The following is a 20,397-nucleotide window of genomic DNA, read 5'->3' as shown; positions in this document are numbered from 1 at the left end:
TTTTCCATGCAACCGCATAGTGATTCTGATTTCTAAAATTGAGAATACAAGAAACTTTTAATGTTGTAACTCAAAGCACTGACAAATGAAATACTTCTGCTGCACGTGTAGTAAATTATGCATTCAAAAGTTTATGAATAAGCTCAACAAAAAGCTATCAAGACTCATTCTCCAGCAAAGTCAGTAGATCAGAATTACTGTTTTAGTAATGGATATTTTATCAGAATCTTGTCCCAAAGGTGCTTTTTTAAGAGGCAAGTGGACTTTCTGTTTTTTTCTTTGAAGACTTAGCTTCTCATCCAAGAAGCGCTGAAGAAACTTCTTGGATGAGACATGAAACGTCTTCAAAGAAAAAACCACACAGAACCAAGAGCTGGATGACTGAGAATCTATAGATATCAAAATCTTGCCTATATATAACTCAGATTATTCATGCCCAAAATTATAGGGAGAGTGTCCCTCTTTCCTTTTTAAGTAGTTTGTAGGGGAATATGGGAAGCACAGGAATTATAAAGTCCACCAAAAAAGTAAAAACTTGCAGCTACAATGTTGAAAAAAGTAGCAGGAAAGAAAATACAATCTGATGTGTTTTATAAACTGATACATTGCTAAAACATCTTGAGGAACACAAAGCATCATAAACTAATCACACTTGGTCACCTGTTATATCCATGTGTAGCCTGGTAATCTATAGTTTTCCTTATATTGGGATTCTTGTCCAAGACTGGGAAAGTGTGTTTAAACAAGTGTTGTATTTGTAAACCTGAAGAACACCACCATAAGTCTGTAAGTTGCATAAGTATAGTTGCTTAAGAATCTTGTGTCAATATATACCAATTCTATTCTCATAAACCTGCATCATTCCCATTTTTTCAGTTGATACTTATATTTAAATAAAACCACACAAAGATTCTTGCTTTCATTTTTCAAATTGTATCAAGTGGAACATTAATATATACATTAAAGCAATTATTTCACCACCACTGTTTTACAATCAGAATGCCTGTTATTTGCTGAAAATCACTTTCAATGATTCTATGCAAGCTAGGTTGTGAAGCTAGTCTACTCATTTTAATCATGTGGTGTGCTGTGTTAAACCATTTTATATTACTCAGTTTGCATTCTCTTTGCTCTAGTGGCAATATAGCAGAATGCCTTGGCTTGTGAAAAAATGTAACAAACTTGTAGTATACATTTCCAATATGAAATAGTAATTTGTGCCTAGGTTCATTATCCAAGATTTATTAGGACACATAAGCAGCCCTATCTGATGGTTTTGCTTGACAATAAATACTATTCAGTGTAGTGGGGGGCATACTTCCAAGTAAATGTGTGAAAAATAGCAACTTTAAACCAATATCATGTCTAAAATACAAGTTTGTGCAGCAGAGGTAGACTTCAGTAAGTATTGTCAGAGTTTCCCATCTCACTTCTGATACACTGGTAAAAACAAACCACTTCACCCAGTGTGCTGTTTTAAGGTAATATGTAAAGTGGTTCATAAAATAAGATCTAACATGTACATGATCCATTACAGAAAAATCCAGTTGTTGAGTTTTTTACAAGATTTTGGATGTTTTAAAAAAGCTGGTAACTAGATCAATGGTGAATGATGGTTCCTCTGTTGATACTGATGCTATTTCAAAGTAGTCAAGATTTAAGAAGCATCCCTGGATATCCAACCACTTTCTGTCAAAAAATTCAAAATCCTTTTTTTTAGTATCTTATCCAAGTAACTAGGAAGGCGACTTTTTGAGGGGATGCCCTGCCTTTTTTGGAGATGATCTTTAATAATTATAGTTTTAACTGTCACATAGCGTGCTGGACTCAGATTAATAGAGTTACAAAGTACTTTCTCTCGGTCAGATAACAGTTCGAACCCAGGAAGATTTTCAATTGCAGAGAATTCTCCATCTTTACCTTCCTCCTTTCCTCTTTTAGAAGTACCAATGTTTTTGTTTTCTTTTCTTTTCTCTCGTTTGTGCCTAGCTGCTTCATATTCTGCAGACTCTTCCATTTTTGTTATGCCATTTCGGCGATAACGCTGGAGTTCTCTTATTTTTGTTCGAAGCACCTTTTCCTTGTGCAGATTTTCAAAGAAATCATCAAATTCTTTGCAAGACATAAACTGGTAAAGAGACCTCAATTTTAACCTCAGTTCCTTTTCTTCTTTTGTAGTTTTGCGTTTTGAAGGTTTTTCTTTATCTCTTCTATCCTTGCCTAAAAATGCAGGAACCAAGTTGTAGTCACGAGCAATGTTTTTTCGCCGCTGCCTCTCTCTCAGTTTTCTTACATACATATCCACATGAGCTCTTTTTAATTCTATTTCCACATCATCATCATCATAATTAACCGAGAGGCCACTAATTAGAGTCTCAGCATCTTGATCATACTCAATCTCATAATCATCTCGAAGTGGCATGTATCCAAGCTGTTGTTGTTCAGCCACTGATATATCTAAAGGTGGCAGAGGCATGGTAAGGCTAGGAGAAAGTGGACCACCACTCGGGCATGTATGATCAGTCACTCTATTAGGAATAACGTCAGGAATGCAGGCTTTTCCAAGATTTCCATGTATATACATGCTCACATAGTGTTCCATAACTTCTTGAGGCGTTCGTGATGCTCCAACATGAGTAGCCATATCTTCCTACAATAAAGAAAATCAATTTTTGAATTATCTGTCACAAGAACGTGCTAGATAGAGATACAACTGTTATGTTTGTCACAACCCAACATTTCACATTATTTTAAATACAGCCAATGACTATGAACTTCAAAGTACTAGTGCTTGTTCATATATGGTGATCTTAAAAGTACTATTTTAGTTCACTGGATTCAAACAGAGAAGGTTTTAAACTGGAGGAATTTTATGTAAAGCTTTCCCCATGAATTCACTTTTTGCTAATCAGTTTAGAACTGGAACTTTATTATGAAGTATTTCATAGATCTCAGTTTTTTTAAAATAGGACTATGCAGTGCTTGAGGTTCAAAGTGAAAAAGGTGCTTTGAAGCATGTGTGAAGTGCATCGTACCTGTCAGCAACACCTAAACATGCTTTATCTGTTGCAGCTGCAAAAGGCAGTCCCACAACCCCTCAAAAATACAGTTTTAAGATGCTGGCAAGTACTATATGAATGATGCTGAAGGACATTTTCTTCAATAGTTCAGGAGCACTAAAAACCTCTATCCAAAATTCCCAAATGAATTGAAATATTCTTTAAAAAGCCAATCTTAAAGCATGAAGATTTAATTTTATGCTTGTTAAAAATGTAAAGATACTAAGTAAATCAGAAGAAATTACCCAAGGAAAACTAATTTCCTATCCTGCAGCCTTTATATGTGATTAATTTTATTCTGGAGCATCAATTAAAGGCCAGAGCACTTATTGGGAGGAAGAAGGTATTGTTTTGCTTCTGGTTCTATTAACAGAGATGAGTATGATGATGAATGAAAGTAATATGCAGGCAGAAAATGCCATAAGATAAGGCAATAATAATATAAATAATATAAGGCTCTAAGAAAACTTTATACTCTTATTTGGTAAATATGATAGATGTTCCTATCAACATGCTGCACTAATATACTTCAATATAAAGAATTTATAAGTAATAAGGTAGATGTGGAATGTTCTGAATTCAACTTTTTACATTTAAAAAAAATATCTTTAATTTTATAGTGGATATGTCTTGTTAGTAAAGGAGTCCCTACAGATTTTTGTCTGCTAGTCATTGCTAACTATAGGGGGTGGTTTTGAGTTATTTTATGAGTATTTTATATATATGTTAAAGAGGGAGTAGTGAGCTCCCTCCCATATTTGGGCATACCAGGGGTTGTAACACAAATACATACCTATTTCCCTGGCCTAGCTGATAAGGAAGAGAGCCTGTGGCTTAGTGGCAATTACATTGGCCTAATATGCAATACAGCCCTGGTTCGATTCCCAGTAAGGGTATGGCTAGCTGATGAGAGCTAAATAGCTTGAAATAGATCTATACTAGTCTCCCTTTATTTATTTATCAGCACAAACACAACACAAATATAAAAAGGCAACATTAAAAATAAAAATATGGTTTTCTGCCTGAATGGTCCTCTGTAATGAGCCGAAGGACAGAAAGAGGGAGTAGTGAGCTCCCTCTCATATTTGGGCATACCAGGGGTTGTAACACAAATACATACCTATTTCCCTGGCCTAGCTGATAAGGAAGAGAGCCTGTGGCTTAGTGGCAATTACATCGGCCTAATATGCAATACAGCCCTAGTTCAATTCCCAGTAAGGGTATGGCTAGCTGATGAGAGCTAAATAGCTTGAAATAGATCTGTACTAGTCTCCCTTTATTTATCAGCACAAATACAACACAAATATAAAAAGGCTACATTAAAAATAAAAATATGGTTTTCTGCCTGGATGGTCCTCTGTAATGAGCCGAAGGATAGAAACAGGGAGTAGTGAGCTCCCTCTCATATTTGGGCATACCAGGGGTTGTAACACAAATACATACCTATTTCCCTGGCCTAGCTGATAAGGAAGAGAGCCTGTGGCTTAGTGGCAATTACATTGGCCTAATATGCAATACAGCCCTGGTTCGATTCCCAGTAAGGGTATGGCTAGCTGATGAGAGCTAAATAGCTTGAAATAGATCTATACTAGTCTCCCTTTATTTATTTATCAGCACAAATACAACATATATACAACACAAATATAAAAAGGCACAAAGATATATACATACATACATACATACATACATACATACCATACATACATATATAAACTTACTATAAAATAAGTTAACTTATAAACTTATAAACTTATAAAATAACTTATAACTTATATATATAATAAGTTTGATTGGCATAAGGAATACCAGCAATACTGATCAATTCTTATTAGGATTAGCTATAATGAGAAACAAGGCAAACTTACAATTTACAATCAAATTACAGAATCAGTATATTCTAAATATAAAATCTTAAGCATAAACCAAGTTACCACTTCAGGAAATCACATTAAAACTTTTAATTTATTAATACTATCAATAATATTATAGTAATACTGATACTGATAAGTGATGAAGACCCTTGTGTTCCACTTGGAAGGTAGAGAATTCAATCCCAGAATAGTATAGATATTTCTCTCCTAGAGCACAAAAAAAAATCTGCTTTGAACTCAGCATGGTGTCTGGAAGGGCATCCAGCCAATAAACGCTCAGCTCCATCCAGTCATCCCAACTCCAGCCTGAAACAAGTGATTGCATAGATCTAAAAAGTGATGTTTATTTTGATTTTAGTAATGCTATTATAAATCCATCTTTATTTCAAGTACTTTTTAAAAATGTATGTTGCCCTTCAGAAATAAGATTAACTGTAACTTTTACAGAAGTACCTTTAATCATGAACGTTGATCCTAAGTATACCAGAGAAAGTGTTATAGCATGTGTTCACTATAAAAAAAATCACAGGATGCAAAATTTACCTGAGGACTTCATAGAGTCAATTGGATGTTATGGATCCAATTTTTTTAAAATATCTCAGTCCCACTTAAGCATCCTTTATATTTGGCTGAGTGAACTACCTGTGATCTGCTTAAAAGTTATTTTTACAAGTTTAACCGCATTATTGGCTAGCAGAGTGTACAAACTCAGTTTATGTTATAAATTTATTGTTTGGAATGTTCATGCAGATTCATAAAATTGGATTGAGTAAACCTGAATTAAGTTAACCAAGAAACAGCATTTGGTATGGTGTCACCCATTCACAGTAAACCAGCTCAAGAAACATTTTGAAAGCATGTCAGAAACCCTAACTGCCTCTTTTCTAAAGATTAAAAAGCTTACATTTTTTACTTTCCATGGGCTAAGGAACTGTTTCACAAATTTCACTTTATTCTCAAAGACAGAATTAAATTCTGGTACAGGTAGTCCTCAATTTATGACCATAATACAGCCTACCCATCATGGTCGTAAGTTGTGATAGTTGTAAAACAGTTTGGTCACATGACTGATTCAATTCCACAATCAGTTTTGCAGTGGTTGTTAAACCAATCAATGATTCACTATGTGCATGGTTTTGCCAAAAACCATAAGTACAGTTTTTGGCAAAATCATCATAAAACATGTTCATGTGACTGAAACACTGCAAATGGCTGTAAATGTAGCCATGTTGCTGAGTGCACAAAGTTTTGTCGCATGACCCTGGGGGCGGGAGGCAGGGAACCACTGGAATTTTGAATCTGAGTTGTAACTAGCCCCAAGGTAGGTCTGTCATAACGTTGAATGATAACTAAACGACAAGTTGAGGACTCTGTGATAATATAATAAATAGCTGCAAGTGAACAGGTCCTCCTCACAGTTGATAGTTTTGAAAGCACTAAATATTTTTTCAACATTTTATTGGCAAATTCTCATTGCAATTAATTTTCAACAACAGATTTAAAACCCAAGAGAAAAAGCATTTGATATTTGCCGCATTGTTGGATTCCAAATGCCTAGAAATAACAAAGAGTCAGTAGAAACATCAGAAGTCTTGTGCAAAGATTAATAGCACAATGGAAGATATAGTTGCCAGTCAATATGATTGACTGAGAGAGGCTATTATCAAGAGAGGATTTTTTTCAAGATTAATGATGTTGTCTGCATTGCAGATTCCTCTGTCAACAATACTGAACAGGTCAGGCCATGATCAATACCTCAAAATCATCTGCCAGGCTAGCCCATCTCATTTACATGGATGATCTGAAACTATATGGATAAAAAATGGCATAGAATCACTGATTGGCACTGTCTGTATATATAGCCAAAATACTGTAATGGAGTTTAGATTAGAGAAATGGGCCACCTTCACCATCAACTGGAAAAATAGTGAAAACAGAAAGAATCAAGATGCCCTATGGAGCTCATCCTTTCAAGATGGCTGCTGCGCAATAAGAGCTGCTGATTTTACTGCCAAAGCTGGTTCTTTGGCAGTGCTGCTCCCTGATTTTGAATGGGAGTAGTTAGAAATGACCCGTCAGCTTTTGGACAATCATGGACCCAGTTGGGAAGGGGTGGGTCTTAATTCCAATTCCTTCTGGAAGCGATCAAGGTTACTGGGTGACAGTGGGCATATACACCATCCTGTAATAATTTCATTTTCTAAGCTTGCCAGAGGACTAACTTCCACTTTTTGAAACTATGGTTCATTTTGCTTTTTGCTTCAAAAGTTGATTAGTGATTGTTGATTTACGTTGTATGCACAATTATTAGGTAAGTTGTATTTTGAAGGATTAATTTTATTATTAAAGAAATACAGTACTCAAAATGTTAATAAACCTCAAACCTGAATATTTAAGAAAGTAAAAGTGAGGTTTTTGGCTTTCTTAGGAGAATATCTATGTATGCACAATTATTGGGCAACTATTAGTGTGCAGAATTATTATGCAACTAAATGAAAAACAAAAATGTGCCCATCTCACTCATTTATTTGCATCTGTTAAAGTGAGAATAATAAACAACTAAAAATGTACAAATAAACATTTCTGACATTTCAAAACAAAAACCACAGTGACCAATATACCCACCCTTCTTTTCAATACCAGTAATAAGCCTTCCATTCATGGAGTCTGTCAATTTTTTAAATTATTATTATTTTATTTTGAAACATACAAAATACACACAAATGAAACTTAGACACAAACTACATTTACACAATACATTGGAACTTCATGTTCCTTCTTATAGCAGTTTCAAATCGGTATAATTCTCCGCATGTTATTTCCCCTCTCTGTCAGTTTCTTGATCTGTTGACAATCAACTTTTTGTGCAGAATCAACAACAGCCTCCCAGACACGGTTCAGAGAGGTATATTGTTTTTCCTCACCTTAAATCTCCCGTTTAAGAAGTGTCCACAAGTCCTCAATAGGGTTTAGTTCAGGTGAGGAAGGGGCCGTGTCATTATTTCATCTTTAAGGCCTTTACTGGCTAGCCACACAGTGGAGTACTTCGATACATGCGATGCAGCATTGTCCTGCATATAAATCATGGTCTTCTGAAAAGATGCAGACTTTTCTCCATAGTGAGGGGGAGGAGTATCCAGACTGGGTTAACCTTGTCCTCTCATTGATTGGACCGTCAGATAAGCTTTTTGGGAACGCCCACTGGTCACCAGGTGCTACCCAGTTATCGACTCAGTCCACTCACTGGACGGTTGACCATTCTGGATCTCCAGCAAATTTCTACAATTTAAAGGAAAAAAGACTTGGACCCACAAATTTTGCCTCCCAGCACCGCACTTTAGCCTCCCATCTGCAAGAAGGACTGCCACAAGCCCTCTGGGGTGGCACGCTGCCCTGCCCACTAAGTGAGACCAGAGTCACTCAGTGAGGACCTTTGCCAGGCAAGCAAGGAAGAGGGTACAAGCCTCCTGGAGGCAAGCCCTGCCGCAGAGGTTCTTCAAGTGCAGGAGCGCTCCGCCGCTCCCCCCGGGGTTGAGCGGTGCACTGCGGAACGCCCGCGCTACCTCCACGTGGCCAGACAATCGCAGGGAAGCCGAAGAGGAAATCCCTGGCCACAGCGGCGTCGGAAGGAGGCAGGAATCCAGTGGCAAGGGCGCGCGGCAGCTCCGGAAAGCCCCGGCGGCTAGGTGAGCACTTTTAAAAGTTGTGCCCTTTCTTCTAAGCCGTGCAGTGCCATTTTGAAGCCGGGAGGACCCACGTGGTCCAAGATGGCGGCGCCCAGCAGCTCCAAGGAAGCAGGAAGCCATGCAGCTGCTAATCCAGCCAGCAGCCCCACTGGAGGGGCAGAAGAGCACTCAACCAGGTCAGTGGCCTTCCCAGAGACTGGCCATAGAAGTGGGGGAGGAAAGGCTAAGTCTAAACAGAAGCACCTCTCCCCCAGGGCAGATCCAAGGGAAGGGGGGACAGAAACCTCCCAAGCCTCCCTCCAAGTACGAGAGGCGAAGGCATCAGACCTTGGAAAGGCTCTGCAAGAAGGCAAGTGGCCACAAGAGCACCCCAGGCATGGGCACGGAGGGGCAAGTTCCAGAGACTCCCTCCCCCATGAGAGCCACAGAGGAGAACCCAGCAATGCAGGCTAGGATCCCTATAGACACCTCTGGCCTTTGGGGCCCTGCTCCCTTTCTGCAGTGGGAGCAGCCCTGCCCACAAGATCTCCAGGCCTGGGCATTCCTCCAGCACAGGGAGGCATGGGACAGTCCCCTCCCATAGGGGCACCCAATTTCCAGGAGATGATGATGAGGGTCTTTCAGCAATGCATGGCAGCGGCATTCCAACAGCGACAACCACAGGGGCCCCCTCCTTCCCCTCCCAGGGCTCCTGACTACCTGGATGTCCAGGAGGAAGACTTCCCGCAGACTGCTGTGGCTACGACACTGGCAGGCAGACGTCTGTCACAAGTGGTGATTGGCATCAGCTCCCTTCACAGGAGATACCCTCTTCGGACCATTCCTAATCGAGAACAAGGACAAGAGGAAGGTCCTTCCCACCGTCCCGAAGAAGGGCAGCTTCAGAACAGCGCCGTACCCCAGACACTTCTACTCCCGGGGTCAAGGCTCTGGCTCCTTCTTTCGGGGTCAGGACTCCTTTAGGGGATCAGAGGTGGGGTACTCAGGGAACAGGCAGTACGAGGGGGGAATTCTCTGCCAGGCAGAGATACTCAGACAGGCAACAGAGAGGCAGGCAGCAAAAGCGGCCCTTTCGAGGGGGTGGAGGAGGCGGAGGGCTCCTTCCGCAAAAACTAAGTCTAGTTCCAGCTCTCCTCCCATTGGGGGGTGCTTGGCATATTTCGCCGACCGCTGGGACCTCTCCTCCTCCGACAAGTGGGTGCAGGATACCATCAGGCATGGCCTTTCATTAGAGTTTCTGTCCAACCCTCCAAGTTTCTTACGGATATGTCCGGTCTCTAACAACCCGACCCGGAAGTGGCTGATGCAGGAGGCCATCCAGCACCTGTTGGAGATTAGGGCCATTCAACCTGTGCCTCCTGAGCAGCAGGATCAGGGACACTACTCCATCCTTTTTGTCATCCCCAAGGCTTCAGGGGGCTGGAGGGCGATCCTGGGTCTGAAGCGCCTGAACCACTATATCCGACATAGGAGGTTCAAGATGTACTCTCTGCATTCCATATTGGAAGGGATTAGACAGGGGGACCTCCTAACATCCATAAACCTCATGGAGGCTTACCTGCACATTCCCATTGCCAGGGAGCACCATAGATATCTCAGGTTCTGCTACCTGGGGCACCACTTTCAATACCGGGCCCTGTCCTTTGGGCTGTCTTCGGCCCCGAGAGTATTCACTAAGGTCATCCGGCTCTGGCAGCACGCCTGAGACAGGACCGGTACGCATTCAATGTTACCTAGATGACCTGTTACTACAGTCATCTTTCTTTGAGAGTGCCCTAAGGGACTTATATATCACCACGATAGTCCTGAGAGACCACAGGTTTTCGGTGAACATGGCTAAGAGCCACCTCCACCCCTCTACTAGCCTGATACACCTAGGGGCCCTAATAGATACCCAGACGGGCACAGTCTATCTGTCGCCAGAAAGACAGATAGCCCTCAGGCAGCTAGCCACCTTGGTGGCCAGGGAGCGCAGGGTATCCTTAGCCATCCTTTCCAAACTGCTGGGTACCATGGTCTCAGCCATCGGCATCGTCCCGTGGGCTCGCCTCCACACCAGAGCTCTCCAATGGTTCCTTTTGCTTTTCCAGCGGAGGTGCATGAGCTGCTCTCAGTCCAAGGTACTTCTTCTAGCAGAAGTCACCCAATCCCTGTCTTGATGGAAGTCGCCGGCGATCACAAGGGCGAGACCTTTTGGACACCAGACCGCATAACGGTAACTACGGACGCCTGCCTGAGAGGGTGGGGCGCACATCTGCAGGCTCAGATGGCGCAAGGACACTGGTCTCAGGCGGAAGGGACTCACAGCATCAACTGGCTGGAGCTCAGGGCGGTCTGCCTGGCCCACTTACACTTCCATCGCTCAGTCAGGGGCCGTCACATATTAGTCCTCACAGACAATATCACCACCAAGACCCACATAAACAGACAGGGCGGGACTAGATCGAGGGCTCTCATGCAGGAAGCCAGGTGTCTGGGGTTGTGGGTCGAAAGGAACCTCCGGTCTCTGAGGGCAGGGCACATAGCGGGGGTGGACAACACCAGAGCCGACTGGCTCAGCCGGGCCGAAGTGGACAACGCGGAATGGAGGCTGCAGACGGCGATCTTCAAAGAGGTGGTGGAGCGCTTCGGACGCCCGGAGGTCGACCTCTTCGCCACTCCTCTCAACACCCAGCTCCCGAGGTTCTTCTCCAGGTACTGGACACGGGGGCGGAAGGGGCAGATGCTCTCCGGTGCCCCTGGCCCAGGGGTCTATTGTATGCCTTCCCGCCTTTACCCCTGATCCCCAAGGACATACAGAAGGTCCTGCAGGAGAGGGCAGAAGTGGTTCTGTTGGCCCCTCACTGGCCCCGCAGGCTGTGGTTTGCAGATCTCCAGTCTCTGTCAGTGGAGAGGCCCTGGAGAATTCCCCAGGAGAAGATATCCCTCAGCCAGGGGTCTCTGGAGCACCCAGACCCTCAATGGCTCCAGCTGACCGCCTGATGCTTGAGCAGAGCATCCTGAGGAAACACCTCTTCTCCCCCAGGGTGATACAAACCATCCAGGCTGCCAGCAGACCCTCCACGGAGCCCATCTACGGCGTTACATGGCATGTGTTCTCCACATGGTGCAGCTCCCGGGGGCACGATCCCATTCAGACCACGGTGCCACAGGTCTTGGATCCGTCCTTCATCCCCAAGGTGTGCACCTGCTTCCATCGAGCACAGGAACTGATCTTGCCCAACTTCTGTCCAGACCCTTCTCACCCGTTAGAGAAGAAGCGGCACATAGTGGTGTTCCGGTTGGATCCGTCCTTCATCCCCACGGTGTGAACCTGCTTCCATCAAGCACAGGAACTGATCTTGCCCAACTTCTGTCCAGACCCTTCTCACCCATTAGAGAAGAAGTGGCACACTCTGGACGTAAGGAGGGCTCTGAGGATTTACCTCAATAGAACCAGGCCAAGCAGGAAATCCGAAGCCCCGTTTGTTTCCTTCCAGCTGGGAACTCTGGGGAAAAAGGTGACCTCCACAACCATAGGCAGGTGGTTGCGATCCTGTATTGCCACTGCCTATCGGTCACAGGGCCTGTCCACGCCAGGCTTATCACTGCTCATTCCACGCGGAGTGCAGCCACTTCTATGGCCTGGGCCACACAGGCTTCCTTGGCCGAAATCTTCCCCTTTCGTAAGGAACTATAAACTGGACTCCTTTGCTTCGGCAGAGGCCTCTTTTGGCCGCAGGGTGTTGCAAGTGGTCCATAGGGCGGGGGCCATGCCTCACCAGGCATGAGTTGGGGGGCCATGGGCCTCAGGGGTCTCCCTCCCTAGGGACGTGTAGGCTTTGTTATGTCCCAGTCTGGATACTCCTCCCCCTCACTATGGAGAAAGGGCGTTGGTACTTACCTGATACGCCTCTTCTCATAGTGGGGAGGAGTATCCAGCCCCTCCCTGACAATGTTATGTTGATAAAGTGTTATATTGACGGTTTTTAAGTTATGTTGTTGTTTGATACAATAAAAGATAATATATGTTTTAAGAAGTCTGGAGTGAATGGTACAACGAGTCGGATAGAGTTCTTTGCCGATAACTGGGTAGCACCTGGTGACCAGTGGGAGTTCCCAAAGAGCTTATCTGACTCAGTCTAATCAATGAGAGGACAAGGTTAACCTAGTCTGGATACTCCTCCCCCACTATGAGAAAAGGCGTATCAGTTAAGTACCAACGCCCTTTCCCTGTACTACTGCTAGAAGAAAGTGTCTTCTAAAAACTGGCAGTAGGTTTGGGAGTTGATTTTGAGTCTATTTTCAACCCCAAAAGCTTCAACTAGCTCATCTTTAATAATACCAGCCCATACACCTTGCTGGTGAGTTGAAGTGGAGCTGTGTCCGTTACTGATCCAGCCACGGGCCCATCCATCTGGTCCATCAAGAGTCACTCTCATCTCATCAATCCATAAAACCTTTGAAAAATCAGTCTTCAGATATTTCTTGGCCCAGTCTTGCTGTTTCATCTTACATATCTTGTTCAATGGTGATCGGATTTCAGTCTTCCTTACCTTGGCCATGTCTCTGAGCACTGAACACTTTATACTTCTGGGCACTCCAGGTAGGTTGCAGTTGTGGAATATGTGGTTTTGGATTTCTTCTCAAATCTTTGGCAATTAATGTGCGTTTTTTCTCAATATGTTTCTTGCAACCCTGTTGACTATTTGCAAATTTTTGACTTCAGAGTCAGTTAAATCTCTTTTTTTGCTTTTCTATTTACTTTGTATTTTATAATACTTTATAATTCAATAAAAAATGTTGACTCTCTTGTTAAAAAATGTTAAATCTCTTTTTTGTCTTATTTTGCTTGAGGAAAAGAGGCTGTCTAATAATTATGCATACCTTGATATAGGGTGTTAGGCTACATCTTAGGCTACACTCTCCCTCATTACACAAATACACATAACCTGATATTCTTATATTCACTAAGCCAGTGACAGCTTTTTGGCACCGAGTGCCCCCTCGCTCATACTGGAGCACCCAGAAGAGAGCAACTGTCTAGTGCACATGCATGCTGGACCAGCTGTCTGGTGCCCATGTCCGCACCAGAACCTAGAAGAGCAGCTGGCAACGGCGAGTGTGCCCACAGAGAGGGCTCTGCATGCCACCTGGCGCACATGCCATAGTTTCACCATCAGAGCACTAAGCATTCAAGATTATAAAACTTGGAAATTGAAAATATGCCTTAAAATAATATGGTCGAAGTACTCACTTGTCTAATAATTGTGCACACTGTATTTCAATCTCTTGCTACTCTAAATGCTTTTTCTTTTTCTTTCTTTTTGATATATGTTATTCTGGATAACTTCTGTTCCCTTCGCCTGGAAGCCTGGCATCATTTGGGGATATGTAAAGAGTTTTTAGACTCATCACTGGATCTCTATATTTTTTGAATTTGCAAAATATCTGGAGTTTATTTTTATTAAATTTTCTTATGATCTTGGATTGAAATATAGAAGAAAACATACTTTCTTTGTTCCCTGATTGTTTCACAGGTTAAAATGGCTGAACAGTAGCTGAAACCTAAGGAAGGAGAGTAGGGGAATATGGCGCTTCTAGCTGTATTTCTCTTTTAAAAGCTTGATGAGACAATAATGATTTTCCAAAATATGTTAAGGCATTAAATTTTGATTAAAGATACACAAAAGGACTCTAATACAGTTCCAGACCAAAGAGACATTCTCACGCTGGAGAATTAACAAAGTGGATTTCATCTGTTGCTCTGAAGTTTAAGTCTGCATATTCCTTATAATATCAGGACTCTAACTGAAAGGAGTAGCAACAAATTCTTCCCTCTACAAAGTTGAGGGTGACTAGATGGATTTATTACAGTTAACTGGTAACCACTTCTATTTGGGTTTTGATTGGAAGATAGGCTTATTCCAGAGACTGAATCTATTATACTTAAGTAAACAACAACTCTGTAAGTTATGGCATTAAGAAGTAAATGTGGGTCAGATCCAGGGCAAATTATAACTGATGATTTGGAACAGATAAGATGCCATAAACTTTCTACAAGTGGATTACAATAACAGATGCTAACACAGAGTTTTGAAACTTTTTGTTTTGTTTTAGTTTTATTATTCTTCCTGTTAACTACTTCTATAATATATAGAAGACAGGTCAATAATTTGCAAATAAGACTTAGTAATTTAAAGAGGCCCTGTTTTACAAGGGGTGAGAATTAATGTTGTTATATTGTATTCAACTAGAGGGTATTATATATGTATATGTGTTGTTGTTTTGATGCACCTTTTTAATGTTTTGATTGTTTTATGGTTTGCGTCCTTTTTTCTTTTTTGTCTTCTTTTGGATGATTTTTGTATTATGTATGTATATATGTAAATAACATCAAAAGTTTGGATGAAGATTATCATTACAAATACCTAGACATCCTTCAAGTCAACTACATCAAGCACACAAAGTCAAGAAGTGAATACATTGTCCCAAAGGTGCCTTTTCAAGAGGCAACTGGACTTCCCCCCTCCCCCCTCCCTCAGAAAGTCCAGAAAAAGCACCTTTGGGATAATCATGACCTGGATGACTGAGAATCTCCATATACAAGTCAATACATTATGCAAGTGAAGATCTTAAAGTCCAAACTCAGTGTAGGAAAATCAATCAATACCTGGGCTATTCCAGTCATTAGTTACACAGCTGGAATAGCAGATTGGACTCAAGAAGAACTAAATGCCCTGGATAGGAAGACCAGAAAAATAATGACAATGAATCATGCCCTTCATCCTTGCAGCAACATTGACAAACTCTACCTACCATGGAATATTGGTGGGCATGGAATGCTGCAAGTACACCAGACAGCTGAAGAAGGAAAAAGGGCATTGGAAGAATATCTGAAGGACAGTGAAGAAATGCACTGAACCTAGTACACCATGAAGGCCTACTGAGTACTGGAGGGACCAAAGATCAAATGAGGAATAGAAATAAGATCTGGCAAGACAAAGCATTACATAGCCTGTGTGTGTGTGTGTGTGTGTGTGTTTGTAAAAAAAAAAAAACCCAAACCAATAAGGCAAAAACAAAAAATAATCAAGATCTGGCTAAGAGTAGGAAAACTGAAGAAAGACAGAGGGACTACTTCTGCTTTCATAAGACCAAGCCTTAAGAAAAAACGCATATAAACCCGACTTGAGAAGATAGCAAAAGGCAGCAAATGTCATCTCTACAACCTGAAAAAAATATGGACCACCTAGTTAGCTACAGCAAGATGATCCCACAGACTGACTACAAACAATCATATGATAAATTAGCAATAATGGTGTACTGGACCGTCTGCAAGAAATACCATTTATCTTCAAGCAAGAACTGGTGGGATTGTAAAATAGACAAAATAAAAGAAAATGAAGGGGCTAAAGTACTCACAGACTTTAGATTTCACCTGCCACATAACATACCAAACTTAATAATTGTTACATTATATACAGTTACAGAAGAGATGGGAAGAAGATCGTAGGGTTGGTTTTATGGATAAAGAAGTGGAACTGATTAAGCAGATAAAAGAGACTGGCCCAAAACAGGTTAAAAGAATATATAATGTACTGTTAGAAAGAGATTCAGAAAGTGAATTAGTTAAAGATTGTATGATTAAATGGGCTCAGAATTTTGGTGAAGTGGTTATGCTGGACACGTGGGAAAAAATATGGGTTCAGAATGTTAAATTTACACAGTCACAGAATTTAAGGGAGAATTTTTATAAAATGTTTTATAGATGGCATTTAGATCCTAAAAAATTATCATGTATGTATCCAAATGTTCAACCAAAATGTTGGAGATGCGGGTGCCTAGATGCTACCTTTTTTCATGTATGGTGGACCTGCAACAAGGTTAAAGCTTTTTGGATAAAAATATGGTGGGTTATGCAAAATGTATTTAAGAAAAGAATACAATTTACTCCGCAAATGTTTTTACTGGGTATAACTAAGGACTTTACTAAAGGGGAAACAAAACTGGTTTTGTATATGGTTACAGCAGCTAGGTTGTTGATTGCGCAACATTGGAAAAAATATTTTTTACCGACTATTGATCAATGGATTCAGAAGGTGGCGGGGTTCGCCGAAATGGCAAAAATTTCAGCTTTCCTAAAAGGTCAGAAGCAGGAGAATTATACACAGGAATGGGTAAAATGGATTGATTACATACAGAATAAATACCAGACTAGGAAGTACTATGTAGCCTTTAGGTAAGAATGTTTAGACCAGTGCTTCTCAATTATTTTCTGTCATGCCCCCCCTAGGAAGAAGAAAACATTTCGCGCCCCCCCCCCGTGCGACTGTAAATAGTATCATTTGTCTATAAAATTGTTATAAGTACACCTCTGCATAACACTGTATTGAATAATGCAACGCTTCTGATGAGAAGTCAGATGCTGGGTGACACTGTTGTGTCTTATCTACCAGAGAGTTAAGACCCACTAAAATTGATTGGCTTTGCTTCCAATTTGGGCCTTCCAATGAAGCTGCAAAGCAACGCGGGCTGCCCCGGTGGCATCCAATCTTTCTTTCATGTTTGGTTTCCGAAGTCCCGCACAGTGCCTGGGGCCAGGCCGGCCTTTCTGCCGCCCTTTCCTTCGCCGGACGGGGGCTGCCAAAAGAAGGGAGCGCCCCCTCCGCCCGACCGCTTTCCTTTCGCTTTGGGACTGCAGGTCAGTCATTTGGTCGGCCGGCGGGCTGAAGGGTAGCCCGAGCAAGAGGCTGGTCAGCGTGAAGGGACGTCCGCGCCCACCAGGCGGCCTCAGCTCCCACTTCCCCTCACCCGCCGCGGCCAGTTGCAGGGCGTGGATCCCGCTCGGAAAAGGCGGAGCGGCAGCTCCTCCCTCAGCCAGGAGCCAGCGGGGGCTGGTCGGACAGGCAACCTCATCGGGAAACTCCAGTCCGCCGCCGTTGCCGCCTTCGCCGCCAGTTAGCCCAGAGGAGACGCGAGCGAGGCCACAAAGACCTCTTGTCCCTCGTTCTTGGCCGGCACCAGTCCTGCTGGCAGCGTCCAGGCTTCTTCCTCTGATCGCGGCAGGTAAGCCCGAAAGCAGCTCTGACGGCTCAGGGCGTGCGAGGGTTGAGGAGATTTACACACGGGCTGAGCCCACTTGAAAGCAAACTGTTGAACGTGGTGGCGGGACCCCGCCTGTTGCTCCTGGCTCCTCGTTTGCACCCAGATGGAAAGGGAGCCTTTGCGCCCCCCTTTAGCGCGCCCCACTATTTGAGAAGCACTGGTTTAGACTGATAGATGATCAGAGTAAATAATACATGGGATGCTTGGAATTGTTAGAGTGGTATATAGCGGAAGTCGGGGGGGTGGGTTTGACTGGGAGGTGGGAGAGGGTTAGGGTGGAGTAATATATATGCATAACTAACCTAGAAGATGGGATTAATGAAATATTGTTACTTTAAGAGAAATTTATATCATGATTTATATATGCTTAATTAAATTAGAAGATGGGATTAATGGGCTATTGCTACTCTAAGAGAAACTTATGATTGTTGGGAGGTGAGGGGGTACAACATCTGAATGAGTAATTTACCTTAAGACGGTGGAGGGGAGGGGGTACAGTATTTGGTATAATATTTGAATGAGAAATTTTTTTAAGTTGGGTGGAGGGGGAGGGGGCATAGTATTTGTATGTGATTTACATTATATGGTGGGGGGGGTAAAAAAGGGGAAAATTTGTTTGTATAAAACTTTTTCAATAAAAAAAGAAAAGAAAATGAAGGGGCTAAAGTACTCACAGACTTTAGATTTCACCTGCCACATAACATACCAAACTTAATAATTGTTAACAAATAGTCAAGAAAGCCTAGATATTGGACATGGCAGTATCTGGAAACAGCAGAAGAGAAGAGAAGGAACTGGAGAAAATTACAAAATAAAAAGACCGGCAAAAAGAAGCAGAACAACTGTGGCAAAATGAAACAAAGATAGTACCAAACCCAAACACTTTTGGAGCATCATTTGAAGGTCATTGGCATTGACAAATCACCTGCAGTCAATTCCAAAGACAACTTACATCCTGCAACAATAGCTTTAATACCATGAAACAATATCATCTCCCTATCCTAGGTCCTTGGGAATGACTCGATAAGTGGATGAAAATGCCAAATCCAGTCTAAACATTTGTCAGACTGCAACGAACCATAATAATAAAGCATCTATATCCCAAATCATTTTAGGCCACCTAAAATCATACAGCCATAGTTCCAGATGATCTATGATGTAATCCCATTTCAGCTGTCTAAAGATGGACAAATGCAATGAAAGACTGAAATTCTGAGAAACACCTGTTATATGGATGGTGATAGAACATGGTATTTTAATTAAAAATGTTCACTTTTACGTGGTTCAACTTCTGAAGTATCTCATCTATTCAGAGGTCGATCTATAGACCTCAAATAATTTAAAGACAGTATGGCAGTTAAGAGCTCCTTAATTTCAATCTCTCATAAAGTTACATAAATTTTTATTTAGTTACAACTTCCAGGTGTATTTTAGCATAATTCTGATTTTTACGGGGTTTTTTTAGATTTTTCCGCACACTTTTATTATTTCATTCCTTCTTGGAAATTTATTGAATAGCAGGTCACAAACAGATCAATTTTGAACTAATAAAGGAGAATATTTGTAGCTCAGAATTGAATGAAAGGTCCTTGGTGCTCTCTTGAGCTTGCTTGTTTTCTTGCAGACATTTCATTATGCAAAGTAGATAAAGTCTCACCTAGTTTGGATGATGAAAAGTTTGCAAGAAAACAAGCAAACTCAGAGCACCAAGGAACTCTCAAAGTTTGAACTGGATAAAATACATTATAACAAGGACTCTCCATGACATGTGAACATATGATTTGGGATGGATATTATATTTTTGAAAGCAGATATTTGATTATTAATCTTTTCTTGCAATGTGAAAGTGTGTTCCACGTACACAGCTTTGGGCAATACAAGGTACATACTTTTCATGACAGTTAGCATGATTGTATGGTTTTGGGTTATCCAAATGTGAGCTGCAGCATTTTGAACATATAGATTATTCACCATATTTTTGTACAATTATTTTATTCTATGGAATTACTGGATAGCTTGAAAGGCAGCGGTCTGATACAGAGATATGATGCAGATGAATTTAGGTTAATTTTAAATTCAATGATATATAAAATTGAGGTTTGTATTCACACTATTGCTTGACCTGTGTTTTGAATGTTGATCAGAATAAGTCTTTAGCTTTGCCCAAATATTTCCAGCCATTTTTTTCCCTTAGTTAAACAAGGGCCCAGCTCCATTAACATCAATCGTGCTATTAAAAATGTGAATTGAGGAGCCGCTATGGGAACAGAATTTTCCCGACGCGGAAGGAGAGGGCCGGCCGACAAACCAGCATGGAACTTCTCACCCAGTTGCCGAAGCCGAACTGCTCGATAGCATCCAGTAAGAGTTGCTCCTCGCGGCTGCTCCAGCCACCCTCGGCCTCGGCACCCCAGAGAGTGAAACGCCCACCATCTACCAGCTGGTAGCCATGCCAGCGCCTATGGGGACCAATCTCGGCGCCCGCTGAGAAGCATTCGGGGCAAAGCTCGATGTCGGTACATTCGGTGCAGCGGAAACGAAGCGAGCTGACCTCAGCCAAGCAGTACACGCAATACTTTTTCCCTAGTTCCGCCATCTTGCTTTCCTCCCCACCCACCCCCACCTCAGAGGTAAAAAGAGCAGCGAAGGTTTGACGTCCAAGTTTGCGACAGGGACCAACTCCCGCCCACTAAT

The 20,397-nt window shown here is 42.1% G+C and overlaps 1 protein-coding gene across 1 annotated transcript; it reads right to left on the bottom strand.

Annotated features, from left to right (window-relative positions):
• Window positions 1-1,226: 1,226 nt before the first annotated feature.
• On the bottom strand, window positions 1,227-20,368 carry TADA2B (transcriptional adaptor 2B). The gene is made up of 2 exons (XM_081950079.1): window positions 20,030-20,368; window positions 1,227-2,650 (listed from the first exon to the last, which is right to left on the bottom strand). The coding sequence occupies exons 1-2, from the start codon at window positions 20,297-20,299 to the stop codon at window positions 1,658-1,660; spliced, it is 1,263 nt and encodes a 420-aa protein (XP_081806205.1). The 5' UTR covers window positions 20,300-20,368; the 3' UTR covers window positions 1,227-1,657.
• Window positions 20,369-20,397: the final 29 nt, after the last annotated feature.

Source organism: Natrix helvetica (assembly GCF_964273705.1).
Source record: "Natrix helvetica genome assembly, chromosome: 4".
NCBI lineage: Eukaryota > Metazoa > Chordata > Lepidosauria > Squamata > Natricidae > Natrix > Natrix helvetica.
This window is presented reverse-complemented; position numbering and strand designations above follow the sequence as displayed.